This window comes from Stegostoma tigrinum, chromosome 1 (genome assembly GCF_030684315.1).
Source record: "Stegostoma tigrinum isolate sSteTig4 chromosome 1, sSteTig4.hap1, whole genome shotgun sequence".
NCBI lineage: Eukaryota > Metazoa > Chordata > Chondrichthyes > Orectolobiformes > Stegostomatidae > Stegostoma > Stegostoma tigrinum.
Window position 1 is genome coordinate 155,344,440 of NC_081354.1, and position 26,597 is coordinate 155,371,036.

Below are 26,597 nucleotides of genomic sequence, written 5' to 3' on the forward strand. Positions count from 1 at the left end.
TGGTGATCTCCAGTTTGGGAAGGGTTCATGTCATGCTCCTCATTTCCTCCAGTTCCAAACCCACTGCATTGTTTACATCTAATACTCTCCCCTAAATTCAACCTTAATACCTGGCACATTTAGTTCTAAACCTCAAAGTCTGTCTTCCTAATCTGTAGCTAGTCCTAGGGTTTTGCCATCTTTTAATTTTCCTCAGTACCTACATTATTCATCAATTCTTACAAAGTGCTTGGAAACAATTCTCTGTTTCTCAGGGGCTCAGGAGAAATTAAAGTTTGAGTACTGCAAAGTGAACAGTTTTGGTCTCCTTTAAGAAAATGGATCTGGAAACACTGGAGAAGCTGCAAAATAAATGTGCAAGAATGATACTAGAATTGAGGGGATAAACCCATAAGGGCAGATTAAATGCATTGGACCTCCTTCCTTTAGATATGATGAGTTTCATGAGTGTTATTAAATGATTTGAAAGGGTAGAGAGTTAGGGGCCATAGTGTAACGTAATCTCAAAACTAACCAAGAATTTAGCAGAATCTCCTTTTCCCAAAGAGTTGTTGGAAAGTGGAATTTGCCATTTCAAGGGGTAGTTGATGATTAACATAAATATACCTAAGTGGGAGGTAGTAAATAATACTAGGGAATGAGGAAACTTGAAATGTAAGCAGCCTTGGTGAACTTTCAAGTTGATGTGCAGCTTGACAACATTATTTTAGTTAGGGGTATTGTCTTCAGTTGCGATATGAGGCCTTCTCAGGTAGAGGCAAATGATCCCACGGCACAAATATTTAGAGGACCACAGATAGTGATCTCTCAAGCAACATTACAAATAAAGATTATCTAGTTATTAGCTTGTTGCTATTTATTGGGCATTACTGTAACTACACCTTAAAAGGGTTCAGGTACATAATTCTTTGAAGTTTGCTTCAGATACAGATAAGGTGGTTAAGAATGCTTTTGACATTCTTGCCTTCATTGCACAGATCTTTGAATGTAGTAATGAGATGTTAAGTTGAGGTTGTACAGCGTATTGGTGAGACCTTTCCTGGAGTACTGTGTCCAGTTCTGGTTGTCCTGTTATAGGAAGGATATTACTAAGCTGGAGACATTTACTAGGATGTTGCTGGGAATGGAGGGTTTGAGCTATAAGGAGATGTTGGATAGACTGAGATGTTTTTCACTCAAACATAGGTTGTTGAGAAGGGACCTTATAGAGGTTTACAAAATAATGAGGCTTATAGATAAGGTGAATGAAAAGTGTCTTTTCTCTTGCGTGGGGAATTTCAAGAGCGGGGGGCATATTTTGAAAGCAGGAGGAGCAAGATTCTAAAAAGACACAAAGGACATTTTTTTTACACAAAGTGGATCACGTTTGGAATGAACTTCCAGATGAAGTTGTGTATGTGGGTATGGTTACAACACTTAAAAGACATTTAGATAAAAAGATGAACAGGAAAGGTTTGGAGGGATATGGGCCAAACACTGGCAGGGGGGACTTTGGTATGGACTGGTTGGACCAAAGGATCTGTTTCCATGCTGTATCACTCTATGGCCCTAAGTACTGAGTGACTGTAACATATTCTGGGATGTCCTGCCGTATTGGTGGATATTTTTCATTTTTGTTCGAACTACAATGTCACTGGTTGGATTATTACATAAAACTTTGGGTTGATAAAAGGCCTGCTGTACACATTGCAGATTGTGACTGTGCAAAAACCTTTGCTCTGTCATTGATATCGCCTGATGAAAGCTTTACCATGAGTAATACAGTAGCTGTTTACAGTGCCCCACCTCTCAATGTACAATTGGTTATTACCTTGCAAATGTTTCTTTATGCTATTGTAGTATGATTGCGATAATATTTTGGTACAGGTTGCTCAGTTAATTACGAAATGTATTATATAGTTTTGACAAGAACCGGAAGGCCCTGAACCAAAAATCACAGAGGCACTTATCACATCCACTTTCAATCCTTCAGTATTCTGCTTTAGCATCGGAATTTATCTCTTTAAATAGTGGAGGGAATGGAGTTTGTAAAAATATACAATTATTCTTTCATGAAATAAGTGTTTCGGACATGTTCGGTAAAATTGGTGGTTAATTGCATTGTTGTATTCTCATATTCCATGTGGCATGGTAATTAATCCAAATGTATCTTCCATGCGGGTGTAATTGCTCATGATATAAGAATATATAATGTACAAAATGATATGACTGATTAAATACTACATGATTCATATCTTAACTAAGACCTCAGCTTAATATAATTGAACCTGGTAAAACGCTGCAGAATAATACTTAGAGCATTGAAGTATGTGTGCTGTTGCTTCTATGATAAAGTCTATTTTTTCTTCTTCGTGTTTTATCTCTGTAGTTAGAGCTTTGGGATGGTGTTGACTATGGAGTAGAGATCTGAGACTTTACTTGTCTCAATCCCCTACCTGGTGAACAGGTTGGTTGTCCCTATCTGTTCTACTGCACCAGTAATTGGGGCATAAGTCAGATAAAGTGATTCCATTTCTGTATTAACACTGTTCTGATTACTGTCATTTAAAAGAATGTTGCTTCTCTCATTGTCTACATCTCAGACTGTTCTCACAGAGCATTCTGTCTTTGTGATATCAGTTATATTACAGGCTGATTAACAGAAACTCCTTACTCCATTATCTTCAGGAATAGTGCCAGAAGACTGGATGATAGCAAATGTTGTCCCCTTGTTCAAGAAGGGGAGGAGGGACAATCCTGGTAATTACAGACCAGTGAGCCTTACTTCGGTTGTGGGTAAAGTGTTGGAAAGGATTATAAGAGATAAGATTTATAATCATCTAGAAAGGAATGATTTGATTAGGGATAGTCAACATGGTTTTGTGAAGGGTAGGTTGTGCCTCACAAAACTTATTGAGTTCTTTGAGAAGGTCACTAAACAGGTGGATAAGGATAAAGCAGGTAATGTGGTGTATATGGATTTCAGTAAAGCGTTTGATAAAGTTCCCCATGGTAGGCTATTGCATAAAATATAGAGGCATGGGATTGAGGCCGATTCAGCAGTTTGGATCAAAAATTGGCAAGCTGAAAGAAGACAGAGGGTGATGGTTGATGGGAAATGTTCATCCTGGAATTCAGTGACTAATGGTGTACCGCAAGGATCTGTTTTGGGGCCACTGCTGTTTTCATTTTTATAAATGACCTGGTTGAGGGCGTAGAAGGAAGGGTTAGTAAATTTGCAGATGACACTAAAGTCGGTGGAAATGTGTGAGTGATAATGGGAACTGCGGATGCTGGAGAATCCAAGATAACAAAGTGTGAAGCTGGATGAACACAGCAGGCCAAGCAGCATCTCAGGAGGACAAAAGCTGACGTTTCAGGCCTAGACCCTTCATCACAGAGCTCTCTGATGAAGGGTCTAGGCCCGAAATGTCAGCTTTTGTGCTCCTGAGATGCTGCTTGGCCTGCTGTGTTTATCCAGCTCCACACTTTGTTATCTAAAGTTGGTGGAGTTGTGGATAGTGCAGAAGGATGTTGCAGGTTACACAGGGACATCGATAAGCTGCAGAGATGGGCTCAGAGGTGGCAAATGGAGTTTAATGCAGAAAGCGTGAGGTGATTCACTTTGGAGGGGATAACAGGAATACATAGTACTGGGCTTATGGTAAGATTCTTGGTAGTGTGGATGAGCAGAGAGATCTCAGTGTCCATGTGCATAGATCCCTGAAAGTTGCCACCCAGATTGATAGGGCTGTTAAGAAGGTGTATGGTGTGTTAGGTTTTATTGGTAGAGGATTGAGTTTCAGAGCCATGAGGTCATGTTGCAGCTGTACAAAACTCTGGTGCGGCCGCACATGGAGTATTGTGTACAGTTCTGGTCGCCGCATTATAGGAAGGATGTAGAAGCTTTGGAAAGGGTGCAGAGGAGATTTACCACGATGTTGGCTGGTATGGAGGGAAGGTCTTATGAGGAAAAGCTGAGAGACTTGAGCCTGTTTTCGTTAGTGGGAAGAAGGCTAAGAGGTGACCTAATAGAGGCATACAAGACTATAGGATTATATAGGGTGGACAGTGAGAGCCTTTTTCCTCAGATGGAGATGGCTAGCACGAGGGAACTTGGCTTTAAATTGAGGGGTGATACATATAGGACAGGTATCAGAGGTAGGCTCTTTAATCAGAGAGCAGTAAGGGCGTGTAATGCCCTGCCTGCAGCAGTAGTAGACTCGTCAAGTTTAAGGGCATTTAAATGGTCATTGGATAAACATATGGATAATGATGGAATACTGTAGGCTTCAGTTTGGTTTCACAGGTCGGCAAAACATTGAGGGCCGAAGGGCCTGTACTGTGCTGTAGTGTTCTATGTTCTATGTTCCACAGTTAACCCATTTACAAAAACAGAAAGCATTTGAAAAGCTCAGCACGTCTGGCAGCACCTGTGAAGAGAAATCAGAGTTAGGGTTTCAGGTTGAGTTCTTTCAGTTTTGAACAAATTTACATTGGCCAGAGATAGAATTTGCTGTTGGTCTATGTGCAGTATCTCTGATCTTTCACTTGAAAGCCGTAAAAGTTACTTTATTTTTGCTCTGGCCCAGTGAAATTTCTCTCAAATACAAATGGTTTTAATTCCACGAGTCCATAAGGTAATGTACACTGGCTTTCTCTTTACATGTCTCACATTTTCTCCGCAAACAGGCAATATTTGCAAATGAGTTGTCAGGAACATTCCCCACAACTACCTCACTATGCAGATTATTGAGAAATAATCTCAAAGAATTCAATTATACTCACCAGCAGCCACTTCTGAACAGCATAATTTGTATAATATATGTTCACAATATAGTAATATAACTCTAATTAAAAGTAGATTTACAAGGATTAGAGCTATAGGGAGAGACTGAATAGATCATAGAATCCCTACAGTGTGGAAATAGGCCCTTCTGCCCAACAAAACCACACTGACCCTCAGCACATCCCACCCAGACCTATCCCCCTATAACCCCACTACTCTAATCATTCCTGAACACTATGGGCAATTTTGCAAGTCCAATCTACTAAGCCTGCACATCTTCGGACTGTGGGAGGATACCCATGCAGACACGGGGAGAATGTGCAAGCTCCACACAGGCAGCCACCTGAGGGTGGAATCGATCCCAGGTCCCTGATGCTGTGAGACAGTAGTGCTAACCACGGAGCCACCGTGCGCTCTTATGAATAGGTTGAGGCTTTTTTCCCTGGTGTGTCGGAGACTTGAGTTCTGACCTTATAGAGGTTTATAAAATCATGATAGCGTAAATAGCCAATGTCTTTTTTCCCAGGGGAGTCTAAAACTAGAGGGCATAGGTTTAAGGTGAGAGGGGAAACACTTAAGAAAGACCTGAGGGACAACCTTTTGTGCAGTGGGTGGTGCATGTATGGATTGAGCTGCCAGAGCAGATGGTGGAGGCAGGTACAATTACAACATTGAAAAGGCATCTGGATGGGTGCATGAACAGGAAGGGTTTAGAGTGATATGGGCCAAATGCTGGCAAATGGGACTAGATCAGTTTAGGATAAGTGGTTGACACAGATGAGTTGGACTCAAGGGCCTGTTTCCATGCTGTTTAACTCTATGATTCTGTAACTCTATATGTTGTTGGAGATTAAATCAGTCTGCTCGCAATCTTGGTGCTGCTTTATGTTTTGAGATGGACTTCTGACCTCATAAGCATGCCACTGCTCAGATCACCCTTTTCCACTTCAATTATTTTATCCAACTTAAACCTTGTTCCAGCTGCTCTATTGCTGAAACTCGCATGAATGCCTTTGTGCTTCTCTTTGACCGATATAATTCACTCTTGGCATGGTTCTTGCTATCCAACCTCTGTAAACTTGAAGTCATGTATAATTCAGGTGCCAGGATCTTAACATACAGCAAGTTTAATCCCCCTGTCACCTATGTGTTCACTGGCCTACATTGGCTCTTGGTCAAGCTACGTCTTGATTTTAAAATCTTCCTCCTTGTTTTCAAATCTCACAATGGCCTGATGTGCAGGCAGGAAGGATTAGTTTAAAATGACATCATGGTCAGCACAGGCAAGGTAAGGCAAAGTGCCTGTTCCTGTGCTGTACCGTTCTATGTTCTATTAATTGTTGCCTAGGTCCCAGTAAAGCTCCTAAATGTCCTTCTACCACCTCTCTGCCCCTTACATTCCTCCTGTAAGACACTCCTTAAAAACCAACATCTGGGATGGAGGAGCTGGACTCATTGCCGACTGCTGACAAGCTGAGCAGAACCATTGACAGCTTACCCACTGGAAGGCACCAGGGTTGGATGGCATCCCACCAGAGGTCATCAAGTGTGCAAAGGGAGTTCTGCTTAGCCACCTGCTGGAACTACTGTGCCAGTGCTGGGAGGAGGGAATGGTGCCGCAAGATATGAGAGAGTGCAACATTGTCACCCTCTATAAAAACAAAGGGGACAGAAGCGACTGTAACAACTACAGAGGAATCTCGCTGCTGAGCATCATTGGAAAGGTTTCCGCCTGCATGGTCCTGAACAGACTACATGCCGAGAGCAAAGACAGCCACTCTGTGTCACTTTCATTGACCTCACGAAGGCATTCGACCTTGTGAGCAGAGACGGCTTGTTCAAAATCCTCACCAGGATTGGTTGTCCTCCGAGACTCCTCAGAATAGTCCAATGGTTTCACGCGGATATGAAAGGTGTCGTTCAATTTGACGGATCTTCTTCGGAGGCTTTCAACATCCGCAGAGGTGTGAAGCAGGGCTGTGTGCTTGCCCCCACCCTGCTCGGCATCTTCTTCGCAGTCATGCTGAAACACGCATTTGGAACATCAACTGATGGTGTCTGCCTCCACACCATTTCGGACGGAAGGCTGTTCAGTCTGTCCTGGCTGAGGGAAAAATCCAAAGTTCGTGAAGTACTCATTAGAGACATGTTGTTTGCAGATGACACAGCGTTGGCAGCACACTCTGAAGAGCAACTGCAGCGCCTGATGGACAACCTCTCAAGAGCCTGCTAGGAATTCAGCATGGCCATTAGCCTGAAGAAGACCAACGTGCTGGGTCAAGGCGTTGAGCACCCCCTTGTCATCACCATCAACAACCACGACCTGGAGGTGGTCCACGACTTCACACACCTCAGCTCCACCATCACAGACAGCCTCTCCCTGGACTCCAAGATCAATAGGCGGAAGGGACAAGCAGTCTCCACATTCGCCAGGCTGACCGAGGGAGTCTGGGAGAACAAAAAGCTGACTACAAACACCAAGATTGCAGTTTACAGGGCGTGCGTCCTCAGCACACTGCTTTACGGCAGCAAGACCTAGAGCCTCTACTCCAGACAAGAGCGGCGTCTCAACACTTTCCACCTTTGCAGCCTGAGACGCATTCTGGACATCAAGTGGATCTACCGAGTCATCAACACTGAAGTCCTCGCCCGTGCCCCGGCACCCAACCTCTTCACCCTGCTCCAACAATGCTGCCTCCGCTGGTTCGGTCACGTACATCGTATGCCAGACGGGAGGATCCCGAAATATGTACTGTTTGGGGAATTGGCCATTGGCAAGAGAGCACGAGGACGACCTCACCATCATTTTAAAGACGTCTGCAAAAGGGACATGAGGTCAATGGACCTGGACGTTGAGAGATGGGAAGATGTCGCAAACAATCACTCACGCTGGAGACAGGAACTACACCGAAGGCTGGAGCGAGGAGAGGAGAAACTGAGGCTTGCTGCTGAGGAAAAGTGCGCTCGATGGAAAGACAGCAACACGGCAACACTAGAGAAGAGTGTCTTCAAATGCAGTCGCTGCAACTGAGACTGTGGGCCTCCCGTGTGAGCCTGTAGAGCCACAACAGATGCTGCGCTACCACCAGCAGCTGAATCAAAACTCCTCAGGCGCAAATCCATGGTCTCTCAAGACTGATGGATGCCACACACATGGTCCCAGCAAAGCTCCTAAATGTCCTTCTTCCCCCCCTCTGCCCCTTACATTCCTCCAGTAAGACACTCCTCAAAAGCCAACATCTAGCTTTGGGTTATCTGATCTAATATGTTCTTATGACTCGGTATCGTACTTTATTCTGTCAGGTTGTTGTGAAGGAGCATTTCATTAAAGCCACTACTTAAATATGGTTTTCTGTTTTATAGAGACAAACGCTGGAATCAGCTGGAGTTAGTGAAGCTGAGCCATGTGTTGCTGAACTCTGTTCTAAGTATCGTCAGACCCTAGAACAGATCAAAACAAAGGATGCCCAGCTGCGCGCTATTCAGTGGGAAAACAAGGAACTATTAACGAAGGTACGAAATATTAATGCTTATAACAGAAATTTTGCTCCAATGGAAAGATCAAATTACTACATGTCTCGAAATTTAATTGATACTTCAGTGCATTACTGAGTGAGGGCTTTTATGGTAACTTAAAAAAAAATCCCAGAAAGTGCTGGGAAAATACAACAGGGCTGGCATCACCTGTGGAGAGAGAACATATCTAGTGCTTTGGGTCTGATATAACTCTTCTTCAGAGCTCTTTCTGTTTCAGGCTCGAAGCGTTATGTCGGTTTCGCTCTCCACAGATGCTGCCAGACCTGGCGAGTTTCTCCGGCATTTTCTGTTTTTACTTGCATTTTGAATGTTAAACTGAGGCCTTATCTGCCTATTTATTTGAGCGTAAAAGAAGCCATGCTATTTAATTGAACATAGAACATAGAACAGTACTGCTCTTCAGCCCACGATGTTGCACCGAACTTTCACCCTAACCCTAAGGTCTATCTAACCTCCACCCTGACCTTATACTGTCATCCATATGCCTATCTAATAGCCACGTAAACGCCCCTAATATGGCCAGCTGCACTACCCTCTCCAGCAATGTATTCCATGCCCCTACCACTCACTGAGTAAAGAACCAGCCTCTGATGTCTCCCTTATATCTACCTCATCCCAATTTAAAACAATGCCCCCTCGCAATAGCTACCTCCACTCTAGGAAAAAGTCTCTGGCTATCCACTTTATCTATAACTCTGATCATTTTGTACACCTCTATCAAGTCGCCGCTCATCCTTCATCATTCTAAAGAGAAAAACCCTAGGCCGAACCAGGCTTTTGTATAGCTGGACCATAACTTTACGGCTCTTGAACTCAATCCCTCTTTTAATGAAAACTAACACAACATATGACTTCTTAAGAAATCTATCCACCTGGGTGGCAGCTTTCAGGGAACTGTGGACATGAACCCCAAGATCGCTCTGCTCCTCCACACTGCCAAGAATCTTTCTGCTAACCCTGTATTCTGCTTTCAAGTTTTTCCCTTCCAAAATGAATCACCTCACACTTTTCAGGGTTAAACTCCATCTACCACTTCTCAGCTCTGCTTTACATCCTATCAATTTCCCTTTGTAACTTAGAACAACCCTCCGTACTGTCCACAATGTGACCCACCTTCATATTGTCTGCAAACTTACTAATCCACCCTCCACTCCTACACCCAAATCATTTACAAAAAAATCACAAATAGAAGAGGGGTTAGAACAAATCCTTGTGGTACACCACTTGTAGCTGAGCACCATGTTGAATATTTTCTGTCCACCACTGCCCTTTGTCTTCTAAGGGCCAACCTTGTAGCCTTGTAATGTGTGAGAATCATTCCCCTCTCAACCAACATCACCAAAAAAGACTGGATTAATTATTCATTATTATTTAGAGGAATCATTTTTGTGTTTAAAATAAGTGTATGTCTGCTTTTCTTCAAATATCAGCATTCTTGGAAGTAATAATTTTTTTGTTAGGCACTTTTCCATTTTTAGTTAATTTACTCACTGGTCTCTGGTGTTAACCAAATATCTGAAAGGTTGGAACAATATTATTAGTGTTCATACAAGTTATTATAAAATACTTGATAATTCACCTGCCATAATCTATATCTGGATACAAAAGTGTTGGGCCTGTTACTAGTATCATATTTTGATTACATTCTTGAAATTGGAGAATGTTTTCTAAATATGCAGGCATAAATAACAGCCTTGTCTGCTCCTTGTTTGTAAATGAATATTGTCCACATAATCTTGGAACGAAGCTGGTCTGGAATTTCTCAATGAACCGACTTGACAACTTAACAATATATTGACATGAGACATTGTGGATGAACAGTAATAGACAAAGCAAAATTAATAATTGGGCTTTACTTCTCTGAGAAATGTATGCATCAATGTCCTAAATATATGATGATTGCTTTCTTAAAAGCATTTCCTTTAGTATCTGTTATGGCTCCACTCTACAGAGGCTTTACCCTGACACACCCAACTTCAAATTTGCTGGAGTTTCCCAGAGTAATAGTGAATGCGGCCTTTGTATCAGAGATTTACCCTTGCCCTCTGTAAATTTGTACCTATGTATTAACACTGAGTTTTGGAACCTGTTAATATTGGTGGAGTTTCAGGCAAGTTAAAATCTAGAATAAAACTGTCCATGCTGAAGATCTGAAACAAATCAGAAACTGCAGGAGAAACTCAGCAGGTCTGGCAGCATCTGTGGAGTGAGAAAAAAGTTAACATTGTGAGTCGAGTGATTCTTCATCAGAACAGAATTGAAGGGTTTTGGGAACAGGGGGAAGCTGAAAAAAAAAGTGACATGCTGTCAATGTTTTTCGACTTGCAGTCATCTGGACAAATATAAGAACAGCAAATCTCAAAGGGAACAATTTATACTGCTTGGGAAACAGGATGGAGTTTCATTGGCAAATGGTTTCTGATTGGCTGAGGCTTTGCTATGGAATATGCAGCAGGGAATAGTTACTCCAAATCTTGCATTTAAAGTCAAAACTGGCAAATCAACTCTGATTTGTTAAAATGTACCATGAGAGATGCATAAGGAACAGTGTTCCCCAAGCTTTTATTTGAGAATACCAAACATCTTAACAATTTCCTTTAGTCTGCATGATGCTAGTCTATGCATACGAATATACATGATTTTGTGTGAGTAAAGTGAGCTACATTGTGAGCCCAATTGATAATCTAAAATTGGCTGTTTATGCAAATCTTGATATACTCCGGTTTGTTCAATAAATGCTGCCCAATTATGGAATCATATATAAAGTTGGACACTATGGTCTGATATTTCGTATTAATGAAGAGGTTGTCAAAAATGATATCAGAGACCTGATTCTAGAAGTAATAGCCCTGACCTTTATCGACAGGATGAGTGAGGTTAAGTAGAAGTGGTAATGGGGACTGGTTGTACTTTGCACATCTTATGAGGTGCACAGTTTAAAGTGCAATGCTACTTGTGCTAGTGAATGTCCAAAATATAGCATGTTTGAATTTAGATAATGAAAAATAAAATCTAAAGATGTTGTAGTTCTTTGGAGTGTTAGAGTACCCTGTTAAAGGAGCTGGATAATAAAATGTGAGGCTGGATGAACACAGCAGGCCAAGCAGCATCTCAGGAGGACAAAAGCTGACGTTTCGGGCCTAGACCCTTCATCAGAGAGGGGGATGGGGAGAGGGAACTGGAATAAATAGGGAGAGAGGGGGAGGCGGACCGAAGATGGAGAGTAAAGAAGATAGGTGGAGAGAGTATAGGTGGGGAGGTAGGGACGGGATAGGTCAGTCCAGGGAAGACGGACAGGTCAAGGAGGTGGGATGAGGTTAGTAGGTAGCTGGAGGTGCGGCTTGGGGTGGGAGGAAGGGATGGGTGAGAGGAAGAACCGGTTAGGGAGGCAGAGACAGGTTGGACTGGTTTTGGGATGCAGTGGGTGGGGGGGGGAAGAGCTGGGCTGGTTGTGTGGTGCAGTGGGGGGAGGGGACGAACTGGGTTGGTTTAGGGATGCAGTAGGGGAAGGGGAGATTTTGAAACTGGTGAAGTCCACATTGATACCATTGGGCTGCAGGGTTCTCAGGCGGAATATGAGTTGCTGTTCCTGCAACCTTCGGGTGGCATCATTGTGGCAGTGCAGGAGGCCCATGATGGACATGTCATCTAGAGAATGGGAGGGGGAGTGGAAATGGTTTGCGACTGGGAGGTGCAGTTGTTTGTTGCGAACTGAGCGGAGGTGTTCTGCAAAGCGGTCCCCAAGCCTCCGCTTGGTTTCCCCAATGGAGAGGAAGCCGCACCGGGTACAGTGGATGCAGTATACCACATTGGCGGATGTGCAGGTGAACCTCTGCTTAATGTGGAATGTCATCTTGGGGCCTGGGATAGGGGTGAGGGAGGAGGCGTGGGGACAAGTGTAGCATTTCCTGCGGTTGCAGGGGAAGGTGCCGGGTGTGGTGGGGTTGGAGGGCAGTGTGGAGCGAACAAGGGAGTCACGGAGAGAGTGGTCTCTCCGGAAAGCAGACGGGGGTGGGGATGGGAAAATGTCTTGGGTGGTGGGGTCGGATTGTAGATGGCGGAAGTGTCGGAGGATGATGCGTTGTATCCAGAGGTTGGTAGGGTGGTGTGTGAGAACGAGGGGGATCCTCTTAGGGCGGTTGTGGCGGGGGCGGGGTGTGAGGGATGTGTTGCGGGAAATACGGGAGACGCGGTCAAGGGCGTTCTCGATCACTGTGGGGGGAAAGTTGCGGTCCTTAAAGAACTTGGACATCTGGAATGTGCGGGAGTGGAATGTCTTATCGTGGGAGCAGATGCAGCTGAGGCGGAGGAATTGGGAATAGGGGATGGAATTTTTGCAGGAGGGTGGGTGGGAGGAGGTGTATTCTAGGTAGCTGTGGGAGTCGGTGGGCTTGAAATGGACATCAGTTACAAGCTGGTTGCCTGAGATGGAGACTGAGAGGTCCAGGAAGGTGAGGGATGTGCTGGAGATGGCCCAGGTGAACTGAAGGTTGGGGTGGAAGGTGTTGGTGAAGTGGATGAATTGTTCGAGCTCCTCTGGGGAGCAAGAGGCGGTGCCGATACAGTCATCAATGTACCGGAGGAAGAGGTGGGGTTTGGGGCCTGTGTAGGTGCGGAAGAGGGACTGTTCCACGTAACCTACAAAAAGGCAGGCATAGCTGGGGCCCATGCGGGTGCCCATGGCCACCCCCTTAGTCTGTAGAAAGTGGGAGGAGTCAAAAGAGAAGTTGTTGAGTGTGAGGACGAGTTCAGCTAGGCAGATGAGGGTGTCGGTGGAGGTGGACTGGTCGGGCCTGCGGGACAGGAAGAAGCGGAGGGCCTTGAGGCCATCTCCATGCGGAATGCAGGTGTACAGGGACTGGACGTCCATGGTGAATATGAGGTGTTGGGGGCCAGGGAATTGGAAGTCCTGGAGGAGGTGGAGGGCGTGGGTGGTGTCACAGACGTAGGTGGGGAGTTCCTGGACCAAAGGGGAGAAAATGGAGTCCAGATAGGTGGAGATGAGTTCGGTGGGGCAGGAGCAGGCTGAGATGATGGGTCAACCAGGGCAGGCAGGTTTGTGGATTTTGGGAAGGAGATAGAAACGGGCCGTGCGGGGTTGGGGAACAATGAGGTTGGAGGCTGTGGGTGGGAGGTCCCCTGAGGTGATGAGGTCGTGAATGGTGTTGGAGATGATGGTTTGGTGCTCGGGTGTGGGGTCATGATCGAGGAGGCGGTAGGAGGTGGTGTCGGAGAGTTGGCGTCTGGCCTCGGCGATGTAGAGGTCAGTGCGCCATACTACCACTGCGCCACCCTTGTCTGCGGGTTTGATGGTGAGGTTGGGGTTGGAGCGGCGGGAGCGGAGGGCTGCCCGTTCTGCGGGGGAGAGGTTGGAGTGGGTGAGAGGGGTGGAGAGGTTGAGGCGGTTAATGTCTCGACAGCAGTTGGAGATGAAGAGGTCGAGGGAGGGTAGGAGGCCTGGGGGTGGTGTCCAGGAGGAGGACTTGTGTTGGAAGCAGGTGAAGGGGTCAGTGGAAGGAGGGTTAGGCTCCCGGTTGAAGACGTAGGCATGGAGGCGAAGACGGCGGAAAAACTGCTCTATGTCCAACCGTGACTGGTATTCGTTGATGTGTGGTTGTAGGGGGACAAAGGTGAGCCCCTTGCTAAGGACTGACCGTTCGCCCTCAGTTAGTGGGAGGTCTGGGAGGATGGTGAAGATGCGGCAGGGCTCAGTATGGCTGTCTCCTCTGGGGTTGCTGGCTGTGGAGGTTGTGGGCGGAGCGATGAGGTCATCGGCCGTGGGCGGGGTTCCGTCGGCCGTGGGCGGGGTTCCGTAGGCCGTGGGCGGGGTCCCGTCGGCCGTGGGCGGGGTTCGTCTTCCCTGGACTGACCTATCCCCTCCCTACCTCCCCACCTATACTCTATCCACCTATCTTCTTTACTCTCCAACTTCGGTCCGCCTCCCCCTCTCTCCCTATTTATTCCAGTTCCCTCTCCCCATCCCCCTCTCTGATGAAGGGTCTAGGCCCGAAACGTCAGCTTTTGTGCTCCTGAGATGCTGCTTGGCCTGCTGTGTTCATCCAGCCTCACATTTTATTATCTTGGAATTCTCCAGCATCTGTAGTTCCCATTATCTCTGTTGAAGGAGCTGTCCTTGTTTGTAATTGTGTCACAATGGTTTTACCTACCTCAGGGCTCTTGTTGGAGAGAGACAATTGATGGAAGCAGAAGTTGTGAAGGAGTCCTTCAAGGTAACCTCAGGTAATAACAGGAATTGAACCCATGCTGTTGGCATCACACTGCTTTGCAAACCAATTGTACACCCAACACCCTATTTTGTTCGTAATGGTATTTACAACACAAAAGAGCATGGTGATGACCATCTCCAACAAGAAAGACAATATAACCAATGCCTCTTGACATTCAATAACATTATCATCACTGAATTAAATAGTAGCAATATCCTCAGAGTTAGCATCGGCTAGAAGCTGAACTGGACCAGTAATAGAACTACAGAGCAGGTTAGAGGCTAGGCACCCTGTGATAAGCAACTCACCTCTTGTCACTCAAAATTCGGCCCACTATCTACAAGCAAGAGTGTGGGGGAATATTCCCTACTTACTTGAAAGAGTACGGTTCCAACAACAGTCAAGAAGATTGTCACCATCCAGAACAATGCAGTCCATTGAACTGGCAACCCATGCACCTTCCTCGACATTTACTCACTTCACAATTGATGCACAACTGCTGTGGTGTGTACCATGTATAAGATTCACTGCAGTAATTCACCAAGCCTTCTCCAGCAACACCTTCCAAACCTGTGACCTTTACCAGCTGGCTGGACGATAGGAGCAGATACATGGGAATATGACTAACAGCAAGATCCCCACCAAACCACAATCCTGATTTGGATCTATATCATTGTTCTTTCATTTACATGGGGTCAAAACTCTAGAACCTCCCACCTTACCAGGGCTGCAACATTTCAGGAAGGCAGCTTATCCCAACTTGTCCAAGGTAATTGGTGCTGTAACAGTCCTCAACTCCCCTAAATTAATTTACCCTCCTTGAGGTCCCGTGAAATTTTAAAAAATGTCTTATACCCTGGCAATAAATTATTTGAGTACAAATTTAAAAGTACTTGATTAATTGAATTCAGTTTCACAACTTGCTATGGTGAGATATGACAACAGTGGAACATGACAATATGTATACGATGTTACCTGAGGGCAAAAGAAGGGCAAGAATACAGCTCAGGAAGGGGAGTCAAATTTCCTTGGGCTTTCTCCTGTTCATGCACAGTAACTTTGCAGAAGCATCATGGAATAGCTAGAAGCATGGCATAAACCACACATAGGCATTCTCTTCTATCAAGGTTCTAACAAGAAAGGGGGTGTCATTCTGTGGTAACTGGCTTACTTCATTTTACTGAGCATTATAACTTGGTGACATTACTATCATTGTTTTGTTAGTACGCAGAATGGAAATGTAATTTGTTTTACTAAAAAACAATTCAGCAGAGTTTGCCGTCCACAGCCAGTACAAATCATACAAATAATTTCCTGTGGAAGTTGGCAAAAATTCAAAATTGTCCCAGGTTGCTTATCAGGAAACCAGTTTAATCAAGTATTTTGAAAATCTCTCCGATTTGTCTCGTGAGCAATGTGAAATCAGTCGGGCTCTAATTATAATATGACATACAATCAATCTTTTCAGCAGTCAGATGGAAATGATGCCATAGGAAAAACTGCATGGGGAATTGCCAACATCCTTCAGCCCACAAGAATACTGAAAATTCTATTGCAATAACATCATGGGAGCATTTGTCATTTAGCTTGAAGAACATATAACATAGTTTAATAAAACAATCAATACAGTTGTCATCATCCATACTGGATTACATTAAACAAAAAAAATTAAGTAATTTTCGCACAATATACAGTCCTAATTTAACTTGAGGTGGCAGTAGTGAGGTCCATTAATGAGTTAGAGATGAGAGTGGAATATTAATATTCTACTTTGCATTAGAGGGATCCCAAGGGGGAAATTCGTAAAATAGGAGTGGCACAAGTCTAGAGTTTTCAACATCTCGTATGGTAAAAGCTGAATAACCTTGTTTTAAAGGTGGCCAGAAGGACAAGGAGATTAGAAGCAGAACTTAGATAACAAAGTGTGGAGCTTGGTGAACACAGCAGGCCAAGAAGCATCTTAGGAGTACAAAAGTTGATATTTCGAGCCTCGACCCTTCATTGGAAAAGGGGGATGGGGAGAGGATTCTGAAATAAATAGGAAGAGAGGAGGAGGTGGACTGAAGATGGATAAGGGAGAAGATAGGTGGAGAGGAGAGAATGGGTGGGGAGGTAGGGAGGGGATAGGGCAGTCTGGGGAGGACGGACAGGTCAAGGAGGTGGGATGAGGTTGGTAGGTAGGAAATGGAGGTGCGGCTTGAGGTGGGAGGGGGTGATAGGTGAGAGGAAGAGCAGGTTGGGCAGGTGGGGACGAGCTGGGCTGATTTTGGGATGCAGTGGGGGAGGGGAGATTTTGAAGCTGTTGAAATCCACATTGATACCATTGGTCTGCAGGGTTCCCAAGCGGAATATGAGTTGCTGCTCGTGCAACCTTCGGGTGGCATCGTTATGCCACTGCAGGAGGCCCAGGATAGATCATGTCATCTAAGGAATGGGAGGGGGTGTTGAAATGGTTCGCGACTGGGAGGTGCAGTTGTTTATTGTGAACCGAGTGGAGGTGTTCTGCAAAATGACCCCCAAGCCTCCGCTTGGTTTCCCCAATGTAGCGGAAGCCACGCCAGGTTCAGCAGATGCAGTATACCACATTGATGGATGTGCAGGTGAACATCTGCTTGATGTGGAAAGTTATCTTGGGCCCTGGGATGGGTGTGAGGGAGGTGGTGTGGGGGCAGGTGTAGCACTTCCTGCAGTTGCAGGGGAAGGTGCCTGGTGTGGTGGGGTTGGAGGGGAGTGTGGAGTGGACAAGCGAGACGCGGAAAGAGTGGTCTCTCCCCCTCTCTCCCTATTTATTTCAGAATCCTCTCCCCATCTCCCTTTTCTGATGAAGGGTCTAGGCCCGAAACGTCAGCTTTTGTGCTCCTGAGACGCTGCTTGGCCTGCTGTGTTCATCCAGCTCCACACTTTGTTATCTTGGATTCTCCAGCATCTGCAGTTATATTACCTCTTAGAAGCAGAACTTGACCATTTGGTCTTGCTTCTGCTCTGTCATTCAATATGTTCATGGCTTCCCTGCATGTGCATTCAATTCCACATTCATATTTACTCCCTAATAATCCCCCATTACAACATCATGGGGGTTACAATTGACCTGAAACACAACTGGGCTCACCTTATGAACACCACAGCTACAAGAGCAGGTCAGAGGATAGGAATACTGTGGCAAGTAACTCATTTCCTGACACACCAAAGGCTGTCCAGCATGCACGAAGCACAAGTCAAGAGTGTAATGGAATACTGTCCTCTTACCTGGATGGGTGTAGCTCCAACAACACTCAAGAAGCTTGACATCATCCAGGACAAAGCAGCTTGCTTGATTGGCATTACATCCACAAGCATCCACTCCCTCTACCACTGATGCTCAGTAGCAGCAGTGTGTACTATCTACAAGATCCACTGCCAAAGTTCTTCAGGGCAATCCTTAGACCACACCTTCCAAATCCATGACTATTTCCATCCGGAGGGATCAAAGCTAATACATAAGAGCATGAGTTCTCCCCCACTCACTCACTATCCTGACTTGGAAATATTTTGCTGTTCCTTCACTGCTGCTGGGTCAAAAGCCTAGAATTCCCTTCCTAATGGAATGGTGCAGACACACATGCGTTGCAGCAGTTCAAGAAAGCAGCTCACCACAACCTTCTGAAGGGCAACTGAAAATTTTGGCCAGCCATACCCCACGAATGAATGTGTTAAATTTTATTCCCTTGCTTTGTAAGAATCTATCCAGCTCCACCTTAAAAATATTCACCGACACTGCCTCCAATACCTTCTGAGGTAGAGAAGTTTAACGTTGTGGAGGGTTTTTCAATGCTCTTTCTTTGGTTTGCTCTTTATTGCCATTAAGAGGTAAGTGAAGAAGTTAAGGGAGGTAGATAATTAGGCATGCTTGATGAAACGAAAGAGGTAAGGTAAGAAATTTGAAGGCATGAGGTGTTAAGTTGGGGACAGAGGCTTTGTGTTTGTGTAATGCAGTTTTTATATATTAAGGGAGCTGCAAAATATAGTTCAACTTAGGGAGTTGGAGGCACCTCTTACGGGCTTCAAAATTTCCCCACCCCCGACCTCATCCCAAGACGAGCACACCCCCCAATCACTGCCTCCTTGACTTATACATCTTCTCTCCCACCTATCTGCTCCACTATCCATCTTCTATCACGGCCCCTCACTCTATTTATTTCAGAACCCCCTTCCCCTCCCACATTTCAGAAGAAAGGTCCAGACCTGAAAGGTAAGCTTTCCTGCTCCTCTGATGCTGCCTATCCTGCTGTTTTCCTCCTGCTCCACACCTTGTTATCTCATACTCCAGCATCAGCAGTTCCTACTATCTCTTATCAGGAAATGTTGCTTTTAGATTGTAAATATTGTCCTGATCCCAAAGGTAGACAAGGAAGGAGGGGGAAGTGTATACAGCCTGTAATATGCTTGCCCAGCTGAAGATAAGAAACTTTTTGTGGCATTTTTCTGCATCTCTGAGGAGTTAATGTTGTTACATTATTACATGAGGCAGATAGAGGTACCTGATGTGGTAGATGAGATAGATGAGCTACCTGAGAGAGTTAATTGACATGACAAGATTAGTTCCACATCAGGATATAAAGGACTGTTCCTGGTAGGAGCAGATCAGTTTGTACATTATTGTAGTCTTGCTGTATGTAGCAGTAATGAGTAATGAGTATTTACTCTTAAGTTGAGCCTGAAGTCTTCAAAACACCATCATGTATCTCAGCTGTGATGTAGCCAGCTGCAGTTTAGTGGCACTGTCATTGAACCAGTAACCCAGGCCACGAGGTTTATGTTGTATGGACATGGGCTCAAATCCCAGTATGGCCATATTCAATGCAAGGATAAAAAAAATCTAACAAACCTTTACTGTTTGTCTGCTGAAGACATAGGATGGAATTGTATAGGGCCCTGAAAGACATAGTCTACGGCAAGGAATCCAGGAGAGTTCCAGCAAGGCATTTCTTGTCATCGGGAGCAACAAGTCAAGTTTTCCAGCAGAGACAAGAACATCAGGACAAATTTCTTAGTAGGGAGGAGCAGGCTATCTATTGGTGGGGATTATTTTTCTCGTTATCACTGTCATTAATACTGAACCTTACTACTTTAATTAGCAAGTTCCTATCCTACTATGGTGCAGGTAGAAAAGAGACATCAACAAATCCTGACACAAATGTTAGAGTGGGCACCTTACAACTCCAATTCCCTACTTTCTCTTCTGGGGTCTATTTTGGGCATTTTGCACAAACAGCTCAATGCGCCTTCCTTGGGCAGTAGCTACAAGAGCCCAGGCATCTGATACATGCCAACTGTTTTGCTTTTGTAGAATAGAATTACTACAGGGTGGAAGCAGGCCATTCAGCCCATCAAGTCCCATTCAGTCACCATAACACAGGATTTCCCCAAACTAATCCAAATAACCTTCACATCCCTGGACGATACGGGACAATTTGGCATGACCAATCCACCTAACATGCAATTCTTTGAACTGTGGCAAGAAACCAGAGCACCTGGAGGAAACCTGGGCAGACACAGCAAGAATGCAAACTCCACACAGACAGTTGCCCAAGGATGGAATCAACCCCAAAACCCTGGCACTGTGAGGCAGCAATATTAACCACTGAGCCACTGTGCCTCACAGCTGCTCTGTGCACTCGTAGCACATCTCTAATCAACTTACAGTACATTTACAGTACACTTATAGTATATTGGGGAAGCAATGGCCTGATGACACTATTGCTAGACTATTAAATCATAAACTTAGGTCATGGTCTGGGGACCTGGACAGATGGTGGAATTTGAAATAAATAATAATCTGGAATTTGGAGTCTACTGTTGATCATGAAACCATTGTTGATTGTCAGAAAAACTCAACTGATTCACTAATGTCGTTCAAGGAAGGAAACTGCCATCCCCACTAGATCTGGTCTACCCTCCATACCCACAGCAATGTTGCTGACTCTCAACTGCCCTCTGAAATGCCTAGGAAGCCACTCAGCTCAAATGAAACTAGGGAGGGACAATAAATGCTGGCCAGCCAGTGATTCCCAAAACCCACGAATAAATTTAAAAAAATATCTGTAATGCGCTCCTGGCAGATAGTGACTCATGCAAAGGGCATTCAGAAATGAAAAAGTATCCACCAAGGTTCTGATATAGCAACAAATTGAACCTGAACCTGTATACAAGTAGCAGATCTATTTTACATAGGTTCAGCTCATCTCTGCATTTATTTAGCCAGGCGTCCCAAGCCAAATTGTCTTAGGCTGCGTAATTAATGGTTTTTCTCCATTATAAATCTCAGAAGTGGGAATGTTCACCGATGATGGAACAGTGTTCAGCACCGTTCATGACTCCTCAGAGACTGAGCCAGTTCATGGCCAAATGCAGCAAAACCTTAACTAGACCAGACTGTCTAGCAGCAAGTCATATCAGCAAGAAAATCTAACCATCGCCACTTTCCATTATATGGCATTACCATCACTAAATTCCCCACTATCAACAAGCTGGGAGTTACCATGCCCAGAAACTGAACTGAATGAGCAGCTCAGTGAAAGTGGCGACAGCAGAAAGTCAGTGGATAAGAATTCTGCAGCAAATAACTTCCCCAAAGCCTGTCCAGCATATACAAAGCATAAATGGGGCTGGAATACTCCCCACTTGCCTGGGTGAGGGCACTTCCAACAACACTAACAAAACTTGGCACCATCCAGAATAAAGCTGTCCACTTGATTGGCACCACATCCACATCCATAAACGTCCAAACCTTCCACCATAGACGATCAGTCATAGCAGTGTGAACTATTTGCAAAAAACCGAAAGAATAGTGGATGCTGGAAATCAGAATCTCAGCAGGTCGGGCAGCATCTATGGTGAGAAAGCAAAGTTATTGTTTCGGGTGCAGTGACATTCATTTAGAAAAAAAAATTGAAAAGTAATAAAAAGAAATAAAAAGAACAAATAATAAACTTGGGAGAAATATACAGGATAGTTAGTACCTGGGAGTTAACTGATGTCATTGGATAATCCCTGCCCATCAGCATAAAAAGCACTGTCCAGTGACCAGTATAGCATAATTAGCAGGAACAGCAATGTATACCTACTCTAAAAGTGAGCCTGATGCCTCACAGAAGACACTCATGTATCTCAGCTACAATGTTAATAGCAAAGCAAAAGTTAATAAATCCTACTTATCAAGACTTAACCTATCTTCTGCTGAAAATTTCACATTGGCATCCTTTCCTACTTGCTTTCTGTAAGTAAAGTTAACATCAATATGAAGGATTTGTGGCAGTGACTCTACCTAAGGTATGGTTCAAGAGAACAATAAATCATTAAGCCATGCTGGAAGCACTTCTATTCAAAATTGCGCACAATGTCAGTGTCAATGCCACCTTGCTGATATGTAATAATTCCGGGAGATCTGGTAGCACCCACAGTCAGAAATATATTCTTCTTACGCGCATGGCCTTCCCTTCCATGCACCCATCTCCAGGAGCACTTGACAGTCTGAACGAAGTCATTCGTTCTTAGGTTTGATGCCGTTTTTGCTGTGCTTTTGCTGGCAACAGAAATCTCCTGAATATTTTTAATTCAGTCCAGGTATTAAATAAATAATGGCAAGACATTAAGTGTGATAATTTGAGAAAAATGTAAGACCCAGAAAGAATTCTTGTAGTACATTTTGCCTCCTAGTATTCTGATGATTACCAAAGCCTGAGGTAATACTACTAATATTTAGTAGTAAATAATACTACTATTTCCTAGTAATAGTAACTATTACTATCTACTAACATTTAACTACTGGTGCCAGAATTATCCTTGACATGCAGATGGCATAGCAGGAAACCTCTAACATATTTCTTTAAATAAGATTCTTTGAGCCGAACTGGACATTGTTGAATTTTCAGGTAATATTCTGACTTTTGATTCTGGAATAAGGAATTTTTACATGGACCGATCGTTGAGCTTAAGTTATAAATGGGTTAAAATCTATGAAGAAACTACAATCTGGTTGCTTAGTCTGTTTCATTTCCACAGATTTGTAGGGTGCCACCATAGTTTCAAACTTTTTCAAAGATAAATAGGACACAAGCAGGAAGCTTATACATAAATTGCTCTGATTTTAGTAACTGTTAAGATGCTTCAAGACACTATTTTGTGAAAAATTGAAAGTCAAGGCATTATCAGGAACATCTGATTTTTGAGAAGTGTGGTGCAACTCTGACTTAATTTTTTTTTGCAATATTCTTTACATTGGTGGGTGGGGGATATTGTTTACCAGGCTTATCAGGAGATTAAGGTGCCATAAAAGTAGAGACTTCTCAACAAGTTACATATTCTTGTGGAATTTCTGATGGTTTGCAGTCATAGAGTCATTCAGCAAAGAAATAGAAACCCATTTTAAAATCAGATGTAACACCAAGATTGCAAACAGACTGACTTGATCTCAGGCAACATATAGTCATACAGCATGGAATCAGACACTCTGATCCAACTCATCCTTGTTGACCAGGTACAGAATCATAGAACCCCTACAGTGCAGCAACAGGCCCATCAGCCCAACAAGTCCACAGCGATTTTTGGAACTTCCCACCCAGGCCCATCCCCCTATAACCCACCTAAGCTACAGACCCCTGAACACTACGGGCAATTTAGTATGGCCAATCCACCTTACCTGCACATCTTTGTGGCAGGTAACCCACGCAGAGAACATGCAAATTCAACACAGACACTCGCCCAAGAGTGGAACTGAGCCCGGGTCCCTGATACTGTGAGGCAGCTGTGCTAACCACTGAGCCAAGATGCCACTCTTAAACTGTACTAAATTTATCGAGTCACACTTGTCAGCATTTAGCCCAAGTCCCTTTAACCCCTTCCTATTCATGTACCAAGGTGCCTTTAAAATGTTGTAATTGAACCAGTTTCCACCAGCTCCTCTGGCAGTTCAATCCATACATGCACCACCCTCTGTATTAAAACGTTGCCCCTCAGGTACCTCTTAAATGTTACCCTTCTACGTTAAACCTATGCCCTCTAGTTTTGGACTTGCCTATCCTGGAAAAATTACTTGGTTATTTACCCTTTCCAATCTCCGTCATGATCTTATAAACCTCTATAGAGTCACCCCTTAGCCGGCAATGATCTGGGGAATATAGCCACAGCCTATTCATCCTCTCCCTACAGCTTAGATGCTTCAATCCTGTTGCATTGCTTGGAGAATTAGCTGAAAGCAGAAAAAGTTAGTCATGAGACTGAGATCTGCTTTGAGATTGTTACCAGTGTTATTTTCAAAGAACGGCTCTTGGTGAGCAGGAAAAATTGGTCTCGTTATTGACCTGTTGGAGAAATGTATCTGAAGAGGTGGCAAGGAAACCCAGTTGAGGCCCTTCTTCATACGATAGTATTCCATTGGAATCATCCAGGCTCTACTGTTATTGTGACTGGTAATCTGAGGGGGAAGCCACCTGTCCCACAAAGTGACAAGAATGAGAAATAAGATCAGGAACAAAAACAGAAGTTTCTGGAAAAGCTCAGCAGGTCTGGAAGTATCTGTGAAGTAAAAATGTCAGAGTTAATGTTTCAGGTCTGGTGACCCTTCCTCAAGACCTTGAGGAAGGGTCACCAGACCTGAAATGTTACTCTGATTATTTTCTTCACAGATACTTCCAGACCTGCTGAGCTTTTCCAGCAACTTCTGTTTTTGTTCCTGACTTACAGCATCCGCAGTTCTTCTGGTTTTTATTTAGGGAAGAAGATCAATGGGCCAGAAGTAGCCTAAACATGTGAGTCTTTTATCTTTTCTTCTGATACCAGGAGGAGCATCGTGCCCCACAGAAATGCTTATACCTCCTCCACATTGGGCACTACCCTCCTTCCTAATGGCAAGCACATTCCGCACCCCCTTCCCTTGCCCATCCCCAATGACACAGCTCCCAAAGCTGATTCCTCGACCTTCCTTGTATTTGTATCTGCTTCATCCGGCTGATTTCTTACCTAGGAATACATTGAGCAGGCACCTTTGACAAAGGAGCAAGCACGTTTTCAGCTTGTCTTGTCGTCCACTTGTCCAAAAACTGACCAATGTTAAAATCAGGGCCCAAGATTTTCTCTGTTGCCGCTTCAGAAGGACAAGGCTATAGGTTTGCATCAAAATGGTTAATTAATTGGTCATGATCAAGCTTGGAAACATTTCTGAGTTCCCAGGAACAGTAAATTTATGGTTATAACAGTGAGAAATATAAATAATGAAATGAGACATGAATTATGAATCTTTTCATCAATTTTATTTTAATCCATTTTCACTGCACTTTAATTAATTTAAGCCTATGAATATAAGATGAGCCAAAGTTATTACTTCAGGCACTTTTCTGTCAGGCATTGACTCATTTATTAGAAGGAATTATGGTTGATTATGCCAAACCTAACCCAAGAACTTATTATGTTGCTGGCTAAGGTTATCTTGCTCTTGAATGACAAATTCTAGGTTTAGCTCATGACCTAAAATAATATGTAAACATGAATAGAATTTTGTATATAGGCCTTATGCTGGTACATCTATTAGAACTGCTTATAATATTGTCTTTATGTTATAATCCAATATTGGACATTTCCAAAATGTCAATGAAATGGGATCAGATTGATAAGGAGTGGCAGATTGGTTTCTAGAACTAAAAATAATAATTTTAAAATGAGGGCTTTGTCATTTTAGGTCGAGATGAGGAAAATAGTTTTCTCTCAGAGGATTGTGAGTCTTTGGAATTCCCTTCTTTGAAAGGGAGAAACTTAACATTTTTTTAAGGTAAAGGTAGATAGATTATTGATTACCAAGGAAATGAAAAAATATTGGAGATATGCAGGAATGTAGAGTTGAGTTTAAAATCAGATCAGCCAAGATCTTATTAAATTGCAGAGCAGATTTGAGAAATGAGTGGCCTACCTTTGTTCCTGGTTTGTATGTAAACTGAATAAGGCTAATGGATAAGGCCAACTAATGGAATATAGGGCTAAAAGAGCTTGGATTGTCTGACTGCTTGGGAGCTGGAACTTTGGGTGAAATTGAAAGCTGCTGCATATTAGTTCTGGCATCCTCCAATCTATGTTCCCCGCCTGAGATTACACATGAGACTTTTTACCACCCTCCCTAAGTCAGTTAGAAAATCCAAGGCCACACCTGGTTTATTTTACACCATACACATGCTCCCTGGCCTTCTGTCAATAATGAAAATGTTCAAAACTACACTCAAAAGATCTAATGTTAACGATTTTACCATTTGAATATTGCTGAGACACATTTTAAAGAAAAAAAAAACAAAGAACAATGCAGCACAGGAACAGGCCCTTTGGCCCCCCAAGCCTCTGCTGAAACATTTTGCCATTCCATATTAAAACTGTCTTCACTTACAGGATCTGTATCCCTCTACTGTCTTCCTATTCATATATTCATCCAGGTGTTTCTTGAATGATGCTATTGTGTCTGCTTCTACCAGCTCCTCGGGCAGTGCGTTCCAGGCACTCCATTTGTGTGAAAAACTTGCCACATACATCTCTTTTAAACATCTTCCCAACCCCCGCAACTTGAGCCTGTGTCCCCTAGTAATTGTTGACTCCTCAAGCCGGGAAAATACCTCATACTGTCCACTCTGTCTGTGCCATTCACAATCTTATCAATATCTATTGAGCCACCCCGCAACTTCCTGCAGCCTAGTGAAAACCAACCCAGTCTATCCAAATGTTCTTCATAGCTAAAATCCCCCATGCCAGGCAACAAGCTGGTAAACCTTTTCTGCACATTCCCCAAAACATTTATTCCAAGTGTTGCCTAAATGAAGTCGTATAAAGCTGCAGCAAAATTCACCTATCCTTATACTCAATGCTCTTTCCAATGAAGGCAAGCATGCCATTGGTCTTCTTTTACTACCTTATCTACCTGCGCTGCCACCTTCAATAATCTGTGGACCTGGATACCCAGATCCCTCCCATTTCAGTACACCTAAGGGTTCTGCCATTCCCTTATAATTTCCACCTGTACTTGACCTTCTAAAATACATCACCTGAAAATGTTC

General features: G+C 43.9%; 1 protein-coding gene across 2 annotated transcripts in view; it reads left to right on the plus strand.

Moving 5' to 3' along the window:
* LOC125455726 (coiled-coil domain-containing protein 68-like) overlaps window positions 1–26,597 on the plus strand; it is an 81,494-nt gene that overhangs the window by 15,476 nt on the left and 39,421 nt on the right. For both annotated transcript variants that reach the window (XM_048538110.2, XM_048538100.2), the window contains exon 5: window positions 8,132–8,281. In XM_048538110.2, the coding sequence (XP_048394067.2) occupies window positions 8,132–8,281 (150 nt within the window). The remainder of the gene's footprint in view (window positions 1–8,131; window positions 8,282–26,597) is intronic.